The 18,607-nt window shown below is 36.8% G+C and overlaps 1 protein-coding gene across 1 annotated transcript; it reads right to left on the reverse strand.

Annotated features, from left to right (window-relative positions):
- Positions 1-6,206: 6,206 nt before the first annotated feature.
- On the reverse strand, positions 6,207-6,679 carry LOC141695194 (putative mitochondrial protein AtMg00860). Its single transcript, XM_074499458.1, has 2 exons — positions 6,305-6,679; positions 6,207-6,224 (listed from the first exon to the last, which is right to left on the reverse strand). The coding sequence occupies exons 1-2, from the start codon at positions 6,677-6,679 to the stop codon at positions 6,207-6,209; spliced, it is 393 nt and encodes a 130-aa protein (XP_074355559.1).
- Between the last annotated feature and the right edge of the window lie 11,928 nt (positions 6,680-18,607).

Raw genomic sequence — 18,607 nt, forward strand, 5'->3', positions numbered from 1 at the left:
GAGTGAGAGGTCAGGAAGATGGAACATCATGGAAGAGTCAGATATCGATGAATCATCAGATCTTGGCACAGATACTAACAAGGATTCTGAGATCAAACTGGATGATCCTCAAGTTGTTGAAATGGATGTAATGCTGGTTAAAGGCTTTAGAAGGATGAGGTTTGCAAAACCACAAAGGAAAGGTGGTTTTAACAGAAAATTCTCTGGAGATGGAAAGGGCAAGTTCAGAAAGAATGATGGGCAGTACACCAAAGGAAGGAAGTTTAACAAGACCAAGGTGCCTTGTTACAATGGGAATGAAAGGGGACATCTTGCTACCGAGTGCCCCAAGTCAACTGGAAAAGCCCTGGTCACAACAAACTCCAACAAGGGCTGGATGGACTCATCAGAAACTTACAATGATGATGAATGTTATACACTCATGGCAACTCATGGAGAGGATGCTTCAGGAATTGATAAGGTACCTTCAGTTGTATTCCCTACTGATACTAATAATCTGTCTGAACTGAAAACTTTCTTATACTCTCTGCATGTCACTTTTTAAAGTAAGACTATTGAATGTGATAGTTTGATTGCTGATAATAAGATGCTTAGAGAAACAAATGATTTCATAGAAGTTGAGTTGGTTTGCATGCATGAAAATAAAAAGGCATGCAAAAAGGTCCAACATAATGAAACTCGGATAAACATTAAATATGCCAGACTGGAGAAAGTTCTTGAGATATAAATAGAGGTGTTTAAAACATGGATGACTTCAAGAAGAAAAGTTCATAGTTTCATCAGTGATAAGAATTGGAAAAAATGTCTAGGTTATAATAAATTTACTGATAGGAATATCAATAAGGTTATTAATAACGCTACTCATGTTAAGTTTGTAAGAACTGATGAAAATGGAGTGATGTCTGTTTATGAAGTTATTTCTACCTCTAAGAAGTCTGATGAGAAGAAAGTTGAACCTAGTGTTTCTGATAAAAAGATGGAAGAGCCTAAAATACAAGAAAATAAAAGCAAAAATATTGGACTTCTCTCTAAAAATCAGTTAGACAAGAAAATTTATGAGGTAACTGATAGTTATCACAAATCTAGGTCTAAGAGAGGCAAAAATGGTAAACAAGGAATATATAAGGCAGGCAATTATAGGTACATTCCTGATGCTCCTAGGAAAGCTTATTTTAACTGTGGTAATATTAATTATATTACTATTAATTGCAGGAATCCTAAAAAGAAAGTCACTAAGATTCCCGAGTCTGACATTGGTGGTAGATCAGTACTTTACAAACCACGGAATCCTTGTTCTCATTGTTGCAACAGTTGGCATTCTATTTACACTTGTAATGATTATCATAGTCTGTATCACAAAAATTTTATCCTTTACCTAAATTCAATAAAAATGTTGTTTTAAATAGAACTGCTAAATTGAATGTGTAAACATCTTATAGAGTTAAAACTATCAAGACAAATCCTGATGGAGAAATTCCTGATGGATCAATTGTGACGGCCTCAACCCCAGGGTCAGGGGCTGACGTCACCAAAAATATGATAAACTATAACAAAAACTACTAAATATATTTTATTATAATACACGACCCCAACCAGGAGCGGAGACAGGTTCAAGTATTATTTAGGTTACAACACACACACTAACTTATTCAAAACCAGACATCCTCACTTATTACAGCAAATCATCAAACCTCAGGGCCTGATACAAACTACCTCAGAGGAGCCGGGACCGGAGGCTGACACTATACGCGGACCTAGTCTTCTAGACATCTGCAATAAATAAATACAAAACAAGCTGCAAGGGTGAGCAATCCATTGCCCAACAGTACCTCTATATGAATAACGAGTAACAGGATGTATAAAATAGTATAGGAACATATAATAGACTAGTATACAAAAAATCCGTAAAACGGGTATAAACTGGATATCAAAACTAGCATGCTTTACAAAATAACATCATTTGTAGTGTGCTGTGTAAAAATACCAGAGTTCAATTTTAGCATGCTATTTCTTTTCCAAAACCACTGTCCATTGCTGGACCCATAAATCACCTATCCCGTTACGGGGACCGTAAACCATTTGTTCCGTTTTGGGAACCATCAAACCTTTATCAGATATAAAAGAGGATGAATTCTAGGGACAGCTGATCAGTCTATGCCACCACAAATTTCGTTCCAGAACTCAGAGACTAGCTAGGTCTCTGTCATGCTGGACTAAGCGGCCTACCAGTGCGCGCATCCGACTTAGCCTCTTACACAACCATGTTGGGCCGTTACCTAATAACGGACCTCTTACGCCACTGACCATCCAATATCTGATTTATTTTTATCCAGTTTCCAAAATTATAACCTAGAGATAAGTGAGGATTACAGCACACATTTACAGCACACATTTAAAAATTACCCTGACCATCCAATAAACGATTACAGCACACATTTAAAAATCTTTTTTCAATTTTAATCACAATCTAGAGATAGGCATTTTCAAAAGTTACTTTTTTCCCAAAACCTCGTTCAGTAAAACATATTTAAATACGGGGAATATGTAACTTAAAACGTTCTATTCCAGTAGGTAATTTAAATCAATAACTATTCATATATACTGAACTGTAAAAGATTAGTTCAGGGGTACTTACCTTGCGAAGCTTTGCACTAACTCTGGCTTAACTCTAATTGACTTCAACTACTGGTTCATGTGACTCGAACCTATGAAATCGAAACAACCTAGGTTAAACGACCGATTATGCTTGACTTTTCCTCACTAATTAATTACCTAACGTCATAATTCCTGACTCGTATGCATATTAAGAATAATAACATATACGCAATAATAGTGCACATAACGATCAGGGGTTAATTTTTATTAAACGAGTTATATATACACGATTTATAATTTAAGGTAATTTTTAGAAAACTTTGGACAGCGACTCCTCTGTTTATAGGCCTACCCGTCGAAACATCAATCGACATCAATTCCCAACCAAACTAATTCGAATCGTCACACAATTAAATTTTTAGTACCGAAAACAATTTATACAAATTATATTTATTAAAATATTAAGGACTCAGAACAGGGTCATCACCGTCCACTGCGCGCTCGTAAAATTCATCGCGCACGGCGGCAAAATTATTGGTGCCCGAAAATATACGGGTTTCCAACTAATTTCACCGATTCTTTTAAAATCACTTAACAAAAATTCTGCAGGAAATCAAAATTTGCAAATCAGTAACCAAACAACAGGGCCAAAGATACAACCAAACCAACACAGCACAACACTGCACAAACACGCGCACACACCACCGCACGCGCCATACACACACACGCACACACTATGCACACACACACATAAACACACACATGCACATACAAGTAACACTGTATGTATATATATAAGGACAAACACTAACGGAACCCACCGGAAACCGAAGGCGGCGGCCGGAAATCCGCAGAACAACGACGGAAGGAAAAGAAAATGAAGAAGGGGAAGAAAGAGAGAAGAAAGAGAGGTGGGAAGAGAGTGTTACAGAGAGAGGGATGAAGAGAGTTGAGAGAGAGAGTCGGAGAGATTCCGAGAGAGAGAGAGAGACGAACGGGGTCAAGAACAGGGGAAGGGGGAGGTTTTCCTCCTCTTTCTTCTTTTTTTATTAGATTAATCCAGCTACAACCACGTATCAACAGGTGAAACCACAATTTGACATGTGTCTCTGCCCTGCATTTGTAAAAATTTTGGCTCGTTCCTGACTAAAATAACATACCAGCTACTGGCTAAAATATCCCGAAAAATTTACAAAATTTATACCAGAATTCTTGAAATATTCGGAAGTTAATAAAAATAAAATTTTCATAATTTTTTAAAACACTTTACACACACAACTTATACCCGCATTAAATGAAATAACGAAACAACACGCGAGTAAAATTAATCTCGAAAATTACCAGAATAATTTTAAAATTCTCAGAATATTATAAACATAATAAAAGATAAATCTCATAATTTTTTAAGAATCCAAGAATTAAATATGGATTTTTCAGTTTAAATGAATTCAGAAAATCATTTAAGAATAGATAAATAACAGAATATTGATTTGTAAATTTTGTAAAATCCCAAAAATAATTAGCAAGATTATAAAATCATAAAAACAATTTTGGAGACAACCCAAATAATTTTGGAAATAGAATTCTCATAAAATCACTTTTTAAAAGTGAAACAAAAATAACATTGTGCACCAGCTAATCATAAAAACACACCACGCAATCCAGCAATCACATATAAACAATAATAATTAAACACAGAGACCATAAATACTATAACTTCTTTATTAATTATCTACACAATAATTACATATTTAAATATTACAGAAATATACGAGTCATTATATCATTCCCCCCTTAAAAAGATTATGTCCTCAGAATCTCAACTAATTAAATAAGTGAGGATATTTGTCAAGCATATATGATCCTAGTTCCCAGGTAGACTCTTCTACCCTAGGGTTTCTCCAAAGTACTTTAACTATAGGGATAGATTTATTCCTAAGTACACGCTCCTTATGGTCTAATATCTGGATTGGTTGCTCCACATAGGATAAATCCGATTGAAGCTCGATCGGTTTATATTCAATTACTTGATTCGAGGTAGGAATGTACGGCTTCAACATGGACACATGAAATACATTATGGATATGCTGCCACTGCGGGGGTAAAGCTATTTCGTATGTAACTTTTCCTATTTGCTTCAAAACTTTGAATGGTCCTATATATCTCGGACTCAGTTTACCTTTCTGACAAATTCGAACCAATCCCTTCCATGGCGAAACTTTTAGTAATACCAATGATCCTATTTCAAAGCTTATGTCCTTTCGATGTAAATATGCATTCTTTTTCTGTCTATTCTGAGCGGCTTCCAATCTTTTTCGAATTAACACCACTGCTTCTTTTGTCTGTTGTACTAATTCAGGTCCTAACACTTTCTTTTCTCCTACCTCATCCCAGTATAGAGGTGATCTACACTTTCATCCGTATAAAGCTTCATAGGGTGGCATTCCAATGTTGGCGTGGTAGCTGTTATTATAAGAAAATTCTATTAATGGTAAATGATTGTCCCAACTTCCCTTGAAATCCAAAGTACATACCCTTAACATATCTTCGATCGTCTGAATCGTTCTTTCACTTTGGCCATCAGTTTGAGGATGATAAGCGGTGCTCATATTTAATTTAGTTCCTAAACACTCTTGAAATTTTGCCCAAACCTCGAATTAAATCTTGGATCTCAATCCGATACTATAGACACAGGTACCCCATGCTTGGCAACTATCTCATCTAAATATATTTTAACTAGCTTTTCCAGAGAATACTTTTCATTAATCGGAAGGAAATGCGCTGATTTGGTCAATCTATCAATGATCACCTAAATGGAATCGTGATTCGATCTTGTCCTCTGCAAGCTTACCACAAAATCCATTGCAATTTCTTCCCATTTCCACAGTGGAATCTCCAGAGGCTGCAATAATCCACTGGGCCTTTGGTGCTCTGCTTTTACCCTCTAACACACGTGACACTTGCTAACCCACTCCGCAATCTCTTTCTTCATTCCTGGCCACCAGAAGTTCTTCTTTAAATCTTGGTACATCTTCGTGCTACCAGGGTGAATAGAAAACCTGGAATTGTGTGCTTCATGCAATATTTCATTCTTCAGTTCTGCTACATTAGGAATCCAGATGCGACAGGAAAACTTATATAGACCATGGTTATCCTTTTGAGTACATAATTCTTCTCCTGTCAGATCTTCCAATTCTCATTCCATAACTCCTTCTTAACATCTTTTAATCTTTTCCATTAACGCTGGCTGGAAAGTAATCTCGTATAGCATTTCCCGATCTTCACTTGATACTCGAATCTCGATTTCCATCTTTTCTGAGTCCTGGGCTAATTCATCCACGATACGGGCCATATTTAATTTCTCTTTTCTACTTAGGGCATCAGTTACCATATTAGCCTTACCTGGGTGATAATTAATCGAACAGTCATAGTCCTTAATCAACTCCAACCATCTCCTTTGTCTTATGTTTGAGTCCTTTTGGGTGAATATGTACTTTAAGCTTTTATGATCAGTGTAGATATCACATTTCTCTCCGTACAAGTAATGACGCCATAACTTTAAAGCAAACACTATAGCCGCCAACTCAAGATCATGAACTGGATATTTCTACTCATGGGGCTTTAACTGCCTAGACACATACGCAATAACCTTATCATGTTGCATTAGCACACAGCCTAATCCTTTAAGAGAAGCATCACTGTAAATTACGTAATTCCCGGTTTCATCTGGTAATGTTAACATTGGTGCTGTCACTAGTCTTTTCTTTAGCTCTTGGAAGCTTTCTTCACATTTCTCCGTCCAAATAAATCTCTCATTCTTCCAGGTCAGCTTGGTCAACGGGGTTGCAATCTTGGTAAAGTCCTTCACAAATCTTCGGTAAAAGCCTGCTAAGCCAAGAAAACTTCTAATTTCCGTTGGGGTCTTCGGTTGTTCCCATCTGGATACCGCTTCAATCTTTGCACGGTCTACCTTAATACCATCCTTACCAACTATATGACCTAAAAACTGGACTTCCTCCAACCAAAATTCACACTTTAAGAATTTAGCATATAATCGTTTTTCTCTAAACCTTTGTAATGCCATCCTTAGATGTCCGGCATGGTCGTCTTTGGTCTTTGAGTAGATGAGGATGTCATCAATAAATACAATAACAAACTTATCCAGGTACTTCATATACACCGGGTTCATTAAATCCATAAAAGCCGCTGGCGCATTAGTCAACCCGAATGACATCACTAGAAACTCATAATGGCCATACCTGGTTAAAAAAGCAATCTTCGGTATATCTTCAGGCTTGATCTTCAACCGATGATAGCCCGATCTTAAGTCAATCTTGGAAAAACAACATGCTCCCTTCAGTTGATCAAATAAATCATCAATCCTGGGGAGAGGATACTTATTCTTGATGGTTAACTTATTCAATTCTCGGTAGTCAATACACAATCTCATGCTTCCGTCCTTCTTTTTCACAAACAACACTGGCGCGCTCCATGGGGATACACTTGGTCTAATTACCCCTTATCCAAAAGTTCCTGGAGTTGTTTAGCTAGTTCTTTCATTTCTATTGAGGCCATACGGTAAGGTGCCTTTGAAACTGGTTCTGCTCCCGGAATCAAATCAATAGAAAACTCAATCTCTCGATCTGGTGGTAATCCTAGTAACTCGTCTGGAAACACATCTGAAAATTCATTAACTACGAGAATCTCCTCCAATCCGGGTACTCTCTTCTCAGTGTCCACAATATGGGCTAAATACGCTTCACATCCTTGTCTCAATAACCTCTTCGCTTCCAAGATAGAAAGAAATTTCTTGTCCTGCTTCTGTCCTTGATAAACTATTCTTTTATCGTCTTCTGAATATAACAAAACTTTCTTTTTCTTACAATCAATATTTGCCTTATGCTAAGACAACCAATCCATTCCTAAAATTACATCAAACTCTCCTAACTGAAAAGGTATTAAATCCACCAAAAAGAGATGCCCACAGATTTCTATTTAACATCTAGGGAAAAATTAGTTTACTGAAACTTTATCCTGATTAGCTACCTCTATCGACAAGGACTCATCTAGATCTTTCAACATCAAATTCATTTTACTTACACATCCTTTAGATATAAAAGACTTAGATGCTCCCTTATCAAATAAAACCTTAACAGGCACGGAATTTAAAGAAAGCGTACCTGCAACCACATCTGAATCTTGAGCATTAGATTTCTTGGTCATTTTAAAGGTTCTGGCTCTTGCTGTTCTAGTTGCTGGTCCTTGAGATTCATTCCCTCCTACACTACCTTGAGTAGCCGTCTTGCAATTTCTGGAGATGTGCCCAACCTTACCACACTTGAAGCAGGTGACTCTGATGTTTCCTGGGTTACATTTTGACGCATAATGACCTTTTTTATCGTATTTAAAACACTGGACATCCTTCCGACACTGACCACTATGCTTTTTATCACATAACTTACAATCCACAACTGGCTTAGTGGACTGGACTGGGCGGAGGCAACTAAGGTGACACCGGAATTTGTCTGAGCCATGCCTTGCCTTCTAAATCTCCTATTCTTATTACGGCCAAACTTCCTTGGGAACTTCTGACTAGACTCCTCCTGGTCTGCATTACATGTACCACCTTCAAACTTTCTCTTCTGATCACCCCTTTCCTTGGAGGCCAACTTCTGATCACTCTCAATCACCAGGGCGGCTTGAACTACAAAGGTATATATTTTAAGTTGTAGGGCCATCACTCCACTACGAATTTCCGGCTTTAATCCTTGCTGAAATCTCCTAGCTTTCTGAATCTCAGTGTTCACATATCCAGGGGCTAGTCGAGCCAACTCCGTAAACTTGGCCTCAGACTCAGCCACGCTCTTTTCTCCTTGCTTTAATTCCAAAAACTCTACTTCCAACTGACTCTGCAAACAATCTGGAAAATACTTCTGTAGAAACAACTCCATAAATCTGGCCCAAGAAACGGGGCCTTCTCTTTCTAAGGCACGCGCAGATTCCCACCAAAAACTTGCTTCACCTTTAAGAAAATAACTAGCATAATCTGACTTAGAATCATCACTCACCTGAATAAGGGTGAAGGCTTTCTCCATTTCTTTAAGCCAAATTCTAGCAGCAATCGGGTCTACCTCGCCCTTAAACTCTGGGGGTTTAACTGACTGGAAAGAATTGAAACTAACAGTCTGGTTCAACTCTCTTGGCTGGGGTTGTTGTTGAAGCTGTAACTGTTGTTGGATTTGTTGATGTTGTTGTTGTATAAATTGCTGTTATTGTAGGAATTGATGTTGCTACTGTTGGGATTGTTCTTGCTGCTGAGCCATCTGATTAGACTGTTGGCGCAACAAATCTAGTAATCCATCCATGACTGGGCCCCCTTCAGAGTTCCTGCTGGAGGAATTGGACGGGAAATTTTTCTTGGGAGGCATTCTCCTGAAACACAACAAAAAGGTTTTATATGAAAATTGTGCCCCCGAGTAGCAACAGCTTTATGCATTAGGAGAATGCGGTCACAATTAAATATTCCCTTCCTTGTTTATTTGGGGTCCACCCATGATGCATAACTAAATTCAACAAATCCAGCAATGAATACAACAATAACAATAACAGCAATAACAAAAGTGCAATAGAATAAAACCAACAACCGTAATATCAGAAAAATAATAGTACAACAACAGTACAAATCCATCTAACAACTACAGTACAACACCCATAATATACTAAGTACACAACAAAATTGGCTGTCATAGCAGCCCCGCCCAATACAAGCTACAATACATAAAAAACATGCATAAGAAAAGCATCTACAAAACTCCTACAACTAACTTCGAGCTCTGTATCTCACTGCAACAACTCTAATCTAGCCACTGCCACTGCCACCAATGGATCCTAACTCAAATACCAACCAGTTCACGAGATCCTGGTACTGAACAACTCTAAACTCGGAGCTAATGAAAAGATCAATGGTCCGAGCTCTCTCTACTGCAGCCTGAGTCAAGGATCGCACTCTCTCCTGTACATCTGGGGAAGGGGCAGGAATACCCTGGAAAGGCCCGACCGGAATCTGGTCAAGCTGAGCTGCTAACCCTGGGCTCTGCTCTCTGATCAAAGACTGGTTCACCACTCGGTGAACATGGTAAGGGATCGGGGATGATGCACCTGAAGGAACAGAGGGAGGAACAGGCGGTCTCGAGGTGGAGGAATTGGGACCACATCCTGTAGGGAAATCCCTAACAGCCGATACTGACCTTCGTACCCAGCGAGGACGGATACTAGGTCCTAACACACCTCCTGATACAACTGGAGGAACAGGTGGAGGAGGCATGGGAGTCTCCTCGGCTACAACATCCAAGGTCCGCTCAGAATCTGAATCATCTGAGTCTGACGGGTTTCCCCTAGAAGGAGAACTGGAGATCACTATAGGCCACTGCCAACCATAACAATATACAGGAAAGACATAACAAGATTAAGGCAAGTCTATTAAGATGTTAATAGATGCCAGGGTAACACCGTAGGAACCCTCGACTGACACTTAAGGTTGCTCCTCGACATGAGTTGCAGACTCACACTATAGGACATACTTCCTACACCTTACTGACTCAACTCTTAACCTAAATTAGGGACTTGAACCTGTAGCTCTGATACCAACTGTGACGGCCTCAACCCTGGGGTCAGGGCTGGCGTCACAAAAAATATGATAAACTATAACAAAAACTACTAAATATATTTATTATAATACACGACCCCAACCAGGAGCCGAGATAGGTTCAAGTATTATTTAGGTTACAACACACACACACTAAATTATTCAAAACCAGACATCCTCACTTATTACAGCAACTCATCAGACCTCAGGGCCTGATACAAACTACCTCAGAGGAGCCGGGACCGGAGACTGACACTCTACGCTGACCTGGTCTTCTAGACATCTGCAATAAATAAATACAAAACAAGCTGCAAGGGTGAGCAATCCATTGCCCAACAGTACCTCTATATGAATAACCAGTAACAAGATGTATAAAATAGTATAGGAATATATATTAGACTAGTATACAAAAAATCCGTAAAATAGGTATAAACTGGATATCAAAACTAGCATGCTTTGCAAAATAACATCATCTGTAGTGTGCTGTGTAAAAATACTAGAGTTCAATTTTAGCATGCTATTTCTTTTCCAAAACCACTGTCCATTGCTGGACCCATAAATCACCTGTCCCGTTACGGGGACCGTAAACCATTTGTTCTGTTTCGGGAACCATTAAACCTTTATCAGATATAAAAGAGGATGAAATCTAGGGACAGCTGATCAGTCTATCCCACCACAAATTTCATTCCGGAACTCAGAGACTAGCTAGCTCTCTGTCATGCTGGACTAAGCGGCCTACCAGTGCGCATGTAACACCCCCAGATCCGGGGTCGGGGATCCGGGTCGTCACGGTCTTTCTTTCCACAATATCACTTCACTTAATTAATAAATAACCTTATGCTGTGACCCCACACTAACACACACCACAACCCGTTATAGTCTCAGAGATGAAATTTAAATAAGTACAAGTCTTTGAATCCACAATTTAAAAGTTATTACAACCCAAAATGATTACTTGATAAATTTACAGTTAATTGCCATTATCTGCCACAAGTTATAATTATACATAATTGATTCTCAAAAGTAGATGGTCTGATCTACAATAGATCTACCTCTGCAGCTATAGCAGCTACAACATCAACGGGAAGACGCAGGACGCTTCCCACGCGCTTGCGCTGGGTCTGCTGGAGTCTGGCCATCTTTCCTAACTGTTGTTGTGTGATGAAGAAATAAAGCAAGAGTGAGCCTTACAGCTCGCAAGATAATATATAGTGATAACAATAATATAAGTATCTAAATGGATACTTACTAGAATCTTTTATCGTGTGTAAGATAATTACTAGTATATACTTACTAGTATATGAGCCTTCTCATAGTACTCATGAAAGTCTTGGTCAAAAGAAATGAACCAAGTTTGATATCTTAATGCGATGAAGTCGCAAAATATTCAGTATATATACATATATACTTTTCAAAATATTGGAAGTCCTCTTCCATGCATAATATACACAAAATCCCAGTGTATAACTGTATATATAAAAAAATATCGTTGCAAGGTGATCTCATATATCTAACCTTGTCTCAACATTTTTCTGAAAATCTTTGTCATACATAAGACAATTATTAATTAGATATAAGTTTAAAAGATGAAGTTACCAAATACTCCAATATACTTATATCTTTTCCAAATACTACTTGAACTACCACCGTTCAAGTTATAATTAATTTCAAAAGTTCATCACATAGATGAGACTATAAGACCAGATTTGAATAGATTAAATCTTTAAAATATTATCAAAATAAAATGAAGTTACGAGATACTTCATTTGATGTAAACATCATTTTGAAAACTTGACCCTGCCAACACCCAACAATCGCCCAACCGTAGCCTTTCTATCGAAGTGCTCTGGGTAGTGTTGCAGAAATTATCCAATTGGATGATGAACTCATTACGGGAGTTTGCCGCGCCAGGAAGACCACTCACGATGATCAGTCGTAGTAGTACAACCCCACCATTTTCTACATGTAGAGGAGAACCTGTCGGATTTACTTGTCAACCGAACACTGAACTCCTAAGGAATGGACCGCCTTAGCGGAACTTCCAGGCCGTTTGGGCCAATATAATAAGGCTGGGCCGGCGCTACTCGGCCACTTACGCCACTCCTAGTTCAGATGAAATCCATGACTCTGAAACGTAAAGCTCATCCCCACTTTCCCCAAGTAGAAACTTGTTGATACGGCTCCACCAAGAAGTCGTATCTATTTGGAAAGGAGAACTCACCGATATTTCCCAGGCGATGCCTGTTAATGGATTAACTTGTTCCAAGAATTTTACTTCCCGAGTGTTGGGTAAGTAATCAATTCATTTATCAAAACAGCAACCTTGTTGCGAATATAAAACACACCACAGAGCCGGATCCCTCAGGTTTTGAGCGAGTATTTAATCCCCTTAAAAGGAAGATCTTAAATATAAAAATGAGTTTTGGGATCCGCTCTAACTTTTAAAAATCATTTTGAAGACTCGAAAACACTTTATAGAGTGTTTGGAGTAAAGCTGATTTAATGAAGTAAATCAGTCCCCAGAATATTTAGAAAATGACCGAATATTATTATTTAAATAATATTCCCATAAAGAATAGTCTTTATAAAAATAATTGAAGTAGAAGTATTAAAATTTATACTTGAAATGAATAGCAAATAATCAAAGATATACTTATACGAAAGTAATATCTTTATTTGAATAATCAAAAGTAAGTTTGATTATCGACACCTTATTCTTTAATAAAATAAAGAATATATTGCAGTAATAAGCGGAGTCATAATACCTCGAATGAATATTATAAATAATATTCATAAAATAAAGAAGTCATACATCCTCAAATGAATATTCAAATAATATTCATTAAATAATATAAACTGAGTCATAAGCCTTCGAATGAATATTCAAATAATATTCAATAAATAATATAAAAGAGTCATAAGCCCTCGAATGAATATTCAAAATAATATTCAATAAATAATATAAAAGGAGTCATACGCCTTCGAATAATATTCGAAATAATATTCAATAATAAAATAAAGTTAAAGTTATCGAATAAACCTTATTCGATTAATAGTTTGGAAAACTATAACCATATATATATATAAATATATATATATATCCATATCCATATATACAAAATCTACTCGGGATCCTCGACTCCCGGTTTTAGAAAATATTTTCACCTTTGGGTCCCTATACTAAGGGTATACGCAAGTTACCGCTATCCTCTAGCATAGGTATTATCAACTGAACCAACAGATATATATTTCAAGAATATGAAACAGGCATGCATATATACCATATCACATGCTACAATATATCGCAAAATTTGCTAAATAACCAATATGCATTTATCGCAAGATCATGCATATACAAATGTATACATCACAACAACAGTATAACGGATAGAATACTTGCCTGAGCGACTGGGGGGTTACGAATGGCTCGGGACGAGTCTGGTAACCTATAAACAACAAGTAAGTTGGAATTAAACCAAAGTCACTTGTAAATCTATACTTTAACTAACTTAGACTCTAACGCTTGTTTTGCGCTCACTGATTCGCTTAAGTCACTCGAGTACCCTCGGCTCCACCATTTTTAATAATTTAACCTTTACGAGTTTTAATGCGATTCCTTCGCGAGTGTCTTACCAACTGCCTAACACACTTACCATAAATGTTTCATACATTAATTAACCCTTTTTGGTCTTTAACCTATGTTTCAAAGTAAGGCGAGGGGAAAAGTTTCGTTCGCGAAACGCCGTTACTTGAAACGGTCGTTTCTCCTAAACCGTGCATCGGAATCGAACGAGCTACATATCAAAACGAAGCTCATAACATGAGCTATCTAAACATGGCAGTGGTCATAATCTAGCAGGGGGTTCTCGGGTCCTAATGTTATGCACAAAAACAGTCTAAAGAAAATCGGACGTTACGACGGCTATGTTTACGCGATTACCAATATTTATACCACTCCAATTCTTTACCAATTCACTACAAACCACCCAACCATCATCAATACATCAAACACAACTTATATCAAGGCAAATTCAGTCCATAATCTCAAGGTTTTCCAACTTATTCAACCGCAAACATGATCTACTAACCATAACTTAAGATTCATTAACCATTAACCAAGATTCATATCCAAAATCACCACAAATCCAACCAAACTATCTAACATACATGGATCTTACTATACATACATGGATATTTCTATATATACATTAATCCATCCATAAACTCATCAAAACTCAAAGTTCAAACTATAAGTTAAAGGTGAAAGTTGTTTTATACCTCCTTGAAGCTTCCTAACACAACCCAAGAGCTTTGAATGCCTAAAAGAACCTTGATCCTTGCTTGTATAACCTTAATCTTTCATAAAAATTCAAGAAAACTAAAGTTATTTCTTGAAGGTTACTATTCACCATCTTCTTCCTTGATTTATTGGAAGAGATTGTGAAGGAATTAGGAGCTTAAACTTATAGCATATCCATATCTATGTACAAGGAAGCTTAGATAATTACCTTGTGATTTAACAATGCTTGGAACTTGATTTTTGAAATTCTTGCCCTTGAAAAAGATGAAAAGCCGAGAGCAAGATGATGAGAATGAAATGATTTTGTGTTTTTTGATTTGTTTGGCTTAGCTTGGTTGTTTTTTGTTTTGTTTTTGGTTAATTACCTTAATAACCTTTTATTTGTGTGGTTATAAACCAACCACACCTCCTCCTTCCCTATGTCATGCTTACATCACATTGCTATGTCATCCTCCCTTCCTTGTCCTCTTTCTATTGGTTGGATGACATCATTCCCACTAATCCCTTTGATTAACTTCCTAATCGTTTGCCTAATGACCGCTGATCTGTTATACGGTTCGCTTAACTTTCGTTCTCGTTTATCGTTTGAAGGATCATACCCGGGATCTTATTACTTAGGTTCCCTTAACCTTTCTCAATACATTATATTCCTTTTTATGATCCTCTATTATAATCCTTTAATTTAAATCCTTTTTATCCTGTTACCTTATACTCAATTCTTTCCGTATCTTGTGGATTTCCGGGAAAAACCAAAGTGTTCGGAATTGGATTCTGACGATCTTTACATACACTTATATACCATATAGAGTACTAATAAAATCTCAGAATATCCATAACAGAACCCCTACATAGTGTGGCATGAAAAGTTTTCTCGTTCAGCAAAAACACTATTCATAAGGGTTTCAAAATTTCTCAAAAATTGGGGTTATTACAGCGCACATCCGACTTAGCCTCTTACGCAACCATGCTGGGCCGTTACCTAATAACGGACCTCTTACGCCACTGACCATCCAATATTTGATTTATTTTTACCCAGTTTCCAAAATTATTTACACCTATCTCTTTTTAAACGATTACAGCACACACTTAAAAATCTTTTTTCAATTTTAATCATAATCTAGATATAGGCATTTTCAGAAGTTACATTTTCCCCAAAACCTCGTTCAGTAAAACATATTTAAATATGGGGAATATGTAACTTAAAATGTTATGTTCCAGTATAAAATTTAAATCAATAACTATTCATATATACTGAACTGTAAAAGATTAGTTCATGGGTACTTGCCTTGCGAAGCTTTGCACTAACTCTGGCTTAACTCTAGTTGACTTCAACTACTGGGTCCTTTGACTCGAACCTACGAAATCGAAACAACCTAGGTTAAACGACCGATTATGCTTGACTTTTCCTCACTAATTAATTACCCAACGACATAATTCCCGACTCGTATGCATATTAAGAATAATAACATATACGCAATAATAGTGCACATAACGATGAGAGGTTAATTTGTATTAAACGAGATATATATACTCGATTTATAATTTAAGGTAATTTCTAGAAAAATTTGGACAGCGACTCCCCTGTTTATAGGCCTACCCGTCGAAACATCAATCGACGTCAATTCCCAACCAAACTAATTTGAATCGTCACACAATTAAATTTTTAGCCCCGAAAACAATTTATACAAATTTTATTTATTAAAATATTTAGGACTCAGAACAGGGTCATCACCGTCCACCGCGCGCTCGTAAAATTCATCGCGCGCGGCGGCAAAATTATTGGTGCCCGAAAATATACGGGTTTCCAAATAATTTCACCGATTCTTTTAAAAAAATTATTTTCCGCACCCACCGAATTTAATATCATGAAATCACTCAACAAAAATTCTGCAGGAAATGAAAATTTGCAAATCAGTAACCAAACAACAGGGCCAAAGATAAAACCAAACCAACACAACACAACACTGCACAAACACGCGCACACACCACCGCACGCGCCACCATACGTGCCACACACACACACATACTGTGCACATACACTCACACACACATGCACATACAAATAACACTTTATGTTTATATATATGGACGAACACAAACGGAACCCACCGGAAACTGAAGGCGGCGGCCGGAAATCCGCAGAACAATGGCGGAAGGAAAAGAAAACGAAGAAGGGGAAGAAAGAGAGAAGAAAGAGAGGTGGGAAGAGAGTGTTACAGAGAGAGGGGGGAAGAAAGTTGAGAGAGAGTCGGAGAGATTCCGAGAGAGAGAGAGAGACGAACGGGGTCAAGAACAGGGGAAGGGGGAGGTTTTCCTCCTCTTTCTTCTTTTTTTTATTAGATTAATCCAGCTGCAGCCACGTATCAACAGGTGAAACCATAATTTGACACGTGTCCCTGCCCTGCATTTGTAAAAATTTTGGCTCGTTCCTGACTAAAATAACATACAAACTACTGGCTAAAATATCCCGAAAAAATTACAAAATTTATACCAGAATTCTCGAAATATTCGGAAGTTAATAAAAATAAAATTTTCATAATTTTTAAAATACTTTACATACACAACTTATACCCGCATTAAATGAAATAACGAAACAACACACGAGTAAAATTAATCTCAAAAATTACCAGAATAATTTTAAAATTCTCAGAATATTATAAACATAATAAAATATGAGTCTCATAATTTTTGAAGAATCCAAAAATTAAATATGGATTTTTCAGTTTAAATGAATTCAGAAAATCATTTAAGAATAAATAAATAACAGAATATTGATTTGTAAATTTTGTAAAATCCCAAAAATAATTAGCAAGATTATAAAATCATAAAAACAATTTTGGATACAACCCAAATAATTTTGGAAATTATATTGTCATAAAATCACTTTTTAAAAGTGAAACAAAAATAACATTATGCACCAGCTAATCATAAAAACACACCACGCAATCCAGCAATCACATATAAACAATAATAATTAAACACAAAGACCATAAATACTATAACTTCTTTATTAATTATCTACGCAATAATTATATATTTAAATATTATAGAAATATACGAGTCGTTATATCAATTCCTAACGGATCAATTACTGACAAGAAGTCTTTTAGTGAAAAAATACATAAGATGTCCTAAAGGACCCAACAAGTGCGGGTTCTTAAAAATTCTAACTGATTTCCATATTTTTTATTACAGGGAAATAAGAAGATTGTTCTTGTTTTGGACAATGGTTGTTCTGCACATATGACTGGAATTAAATCCTTGTTGTCAGAATATGAGGAGAAGGTTGGCCCAATGGTTTTCTATGGTGATGGCAATATAGGAAAAATACTGGGATATGGCAATATTATCATTGAAAATGTCATCATCTCAAACATAGCTCTGGTAGATGGACTGAAGCACAATCTGTTGAGCATCAGTCAAATTACTAACAGAGGTTTCTATGTTGTGTTCTATGATACTCACTGTGAAGTAGTTCATAAGATAACAAAGAAGATTGTTCTCAAAACTTATAGACATGGAAACAATTATGAAGTCAAACTTTGTGCAAATACTGATGGTCCTAAAACTTGTTTGGTAACCAAAACATTAGTAGATTACAGTTGGAATTGACATAATAAGCTTTCTCACTTCAACTTTAATATTCTCAATGAACTGGTGAAGAAAGATTTGGTAAGAGGTCTACCTAACATGTACTACTCCCTCAATGGTTTGTGTGATACATGTCAACAAGCCAAGCAAAGAAGACCATCTTTCAAAAGCAAGTTGGAATCATCCATCAAGAAGCCATACCAAATGCTGCATTTGAATCTCTTTGGTCCTGTGAATGTCATGTCCATTAACAAGAAAAGGTATGCTCTAGTTGTTATTGATGTATATACTAGATTTACATGGGTGTTTTTCTAGCATAGTAAGGATGAAACAACAAAAATTCTTTTGGATCATTTGAGAGTGATTGAAAATGGTACAAATTACAAAGTGCAAATACTGAGGAGTGACAATAGGACTGAGTTCAAAAATAGCAAGATGGATGAGCTATGCAGATACAATGGAATTTCTCAACAATT

The sequence above is a fragment of the Apium graveolens genome, chromosome 2 (assembly GCF_009905375.1).
Source record: "Apium graveolens cultivar Ventura chromosome 2, ASM990537v1, whole genome shotgun sequence".
In the NCBI taxonomy this organism is placed as follows: Eukaryota; Viridiplantae; Streptophyta; class Magnoliopsida; order Apiales; family Apiaceae; genus Apium; species Apium graveolens.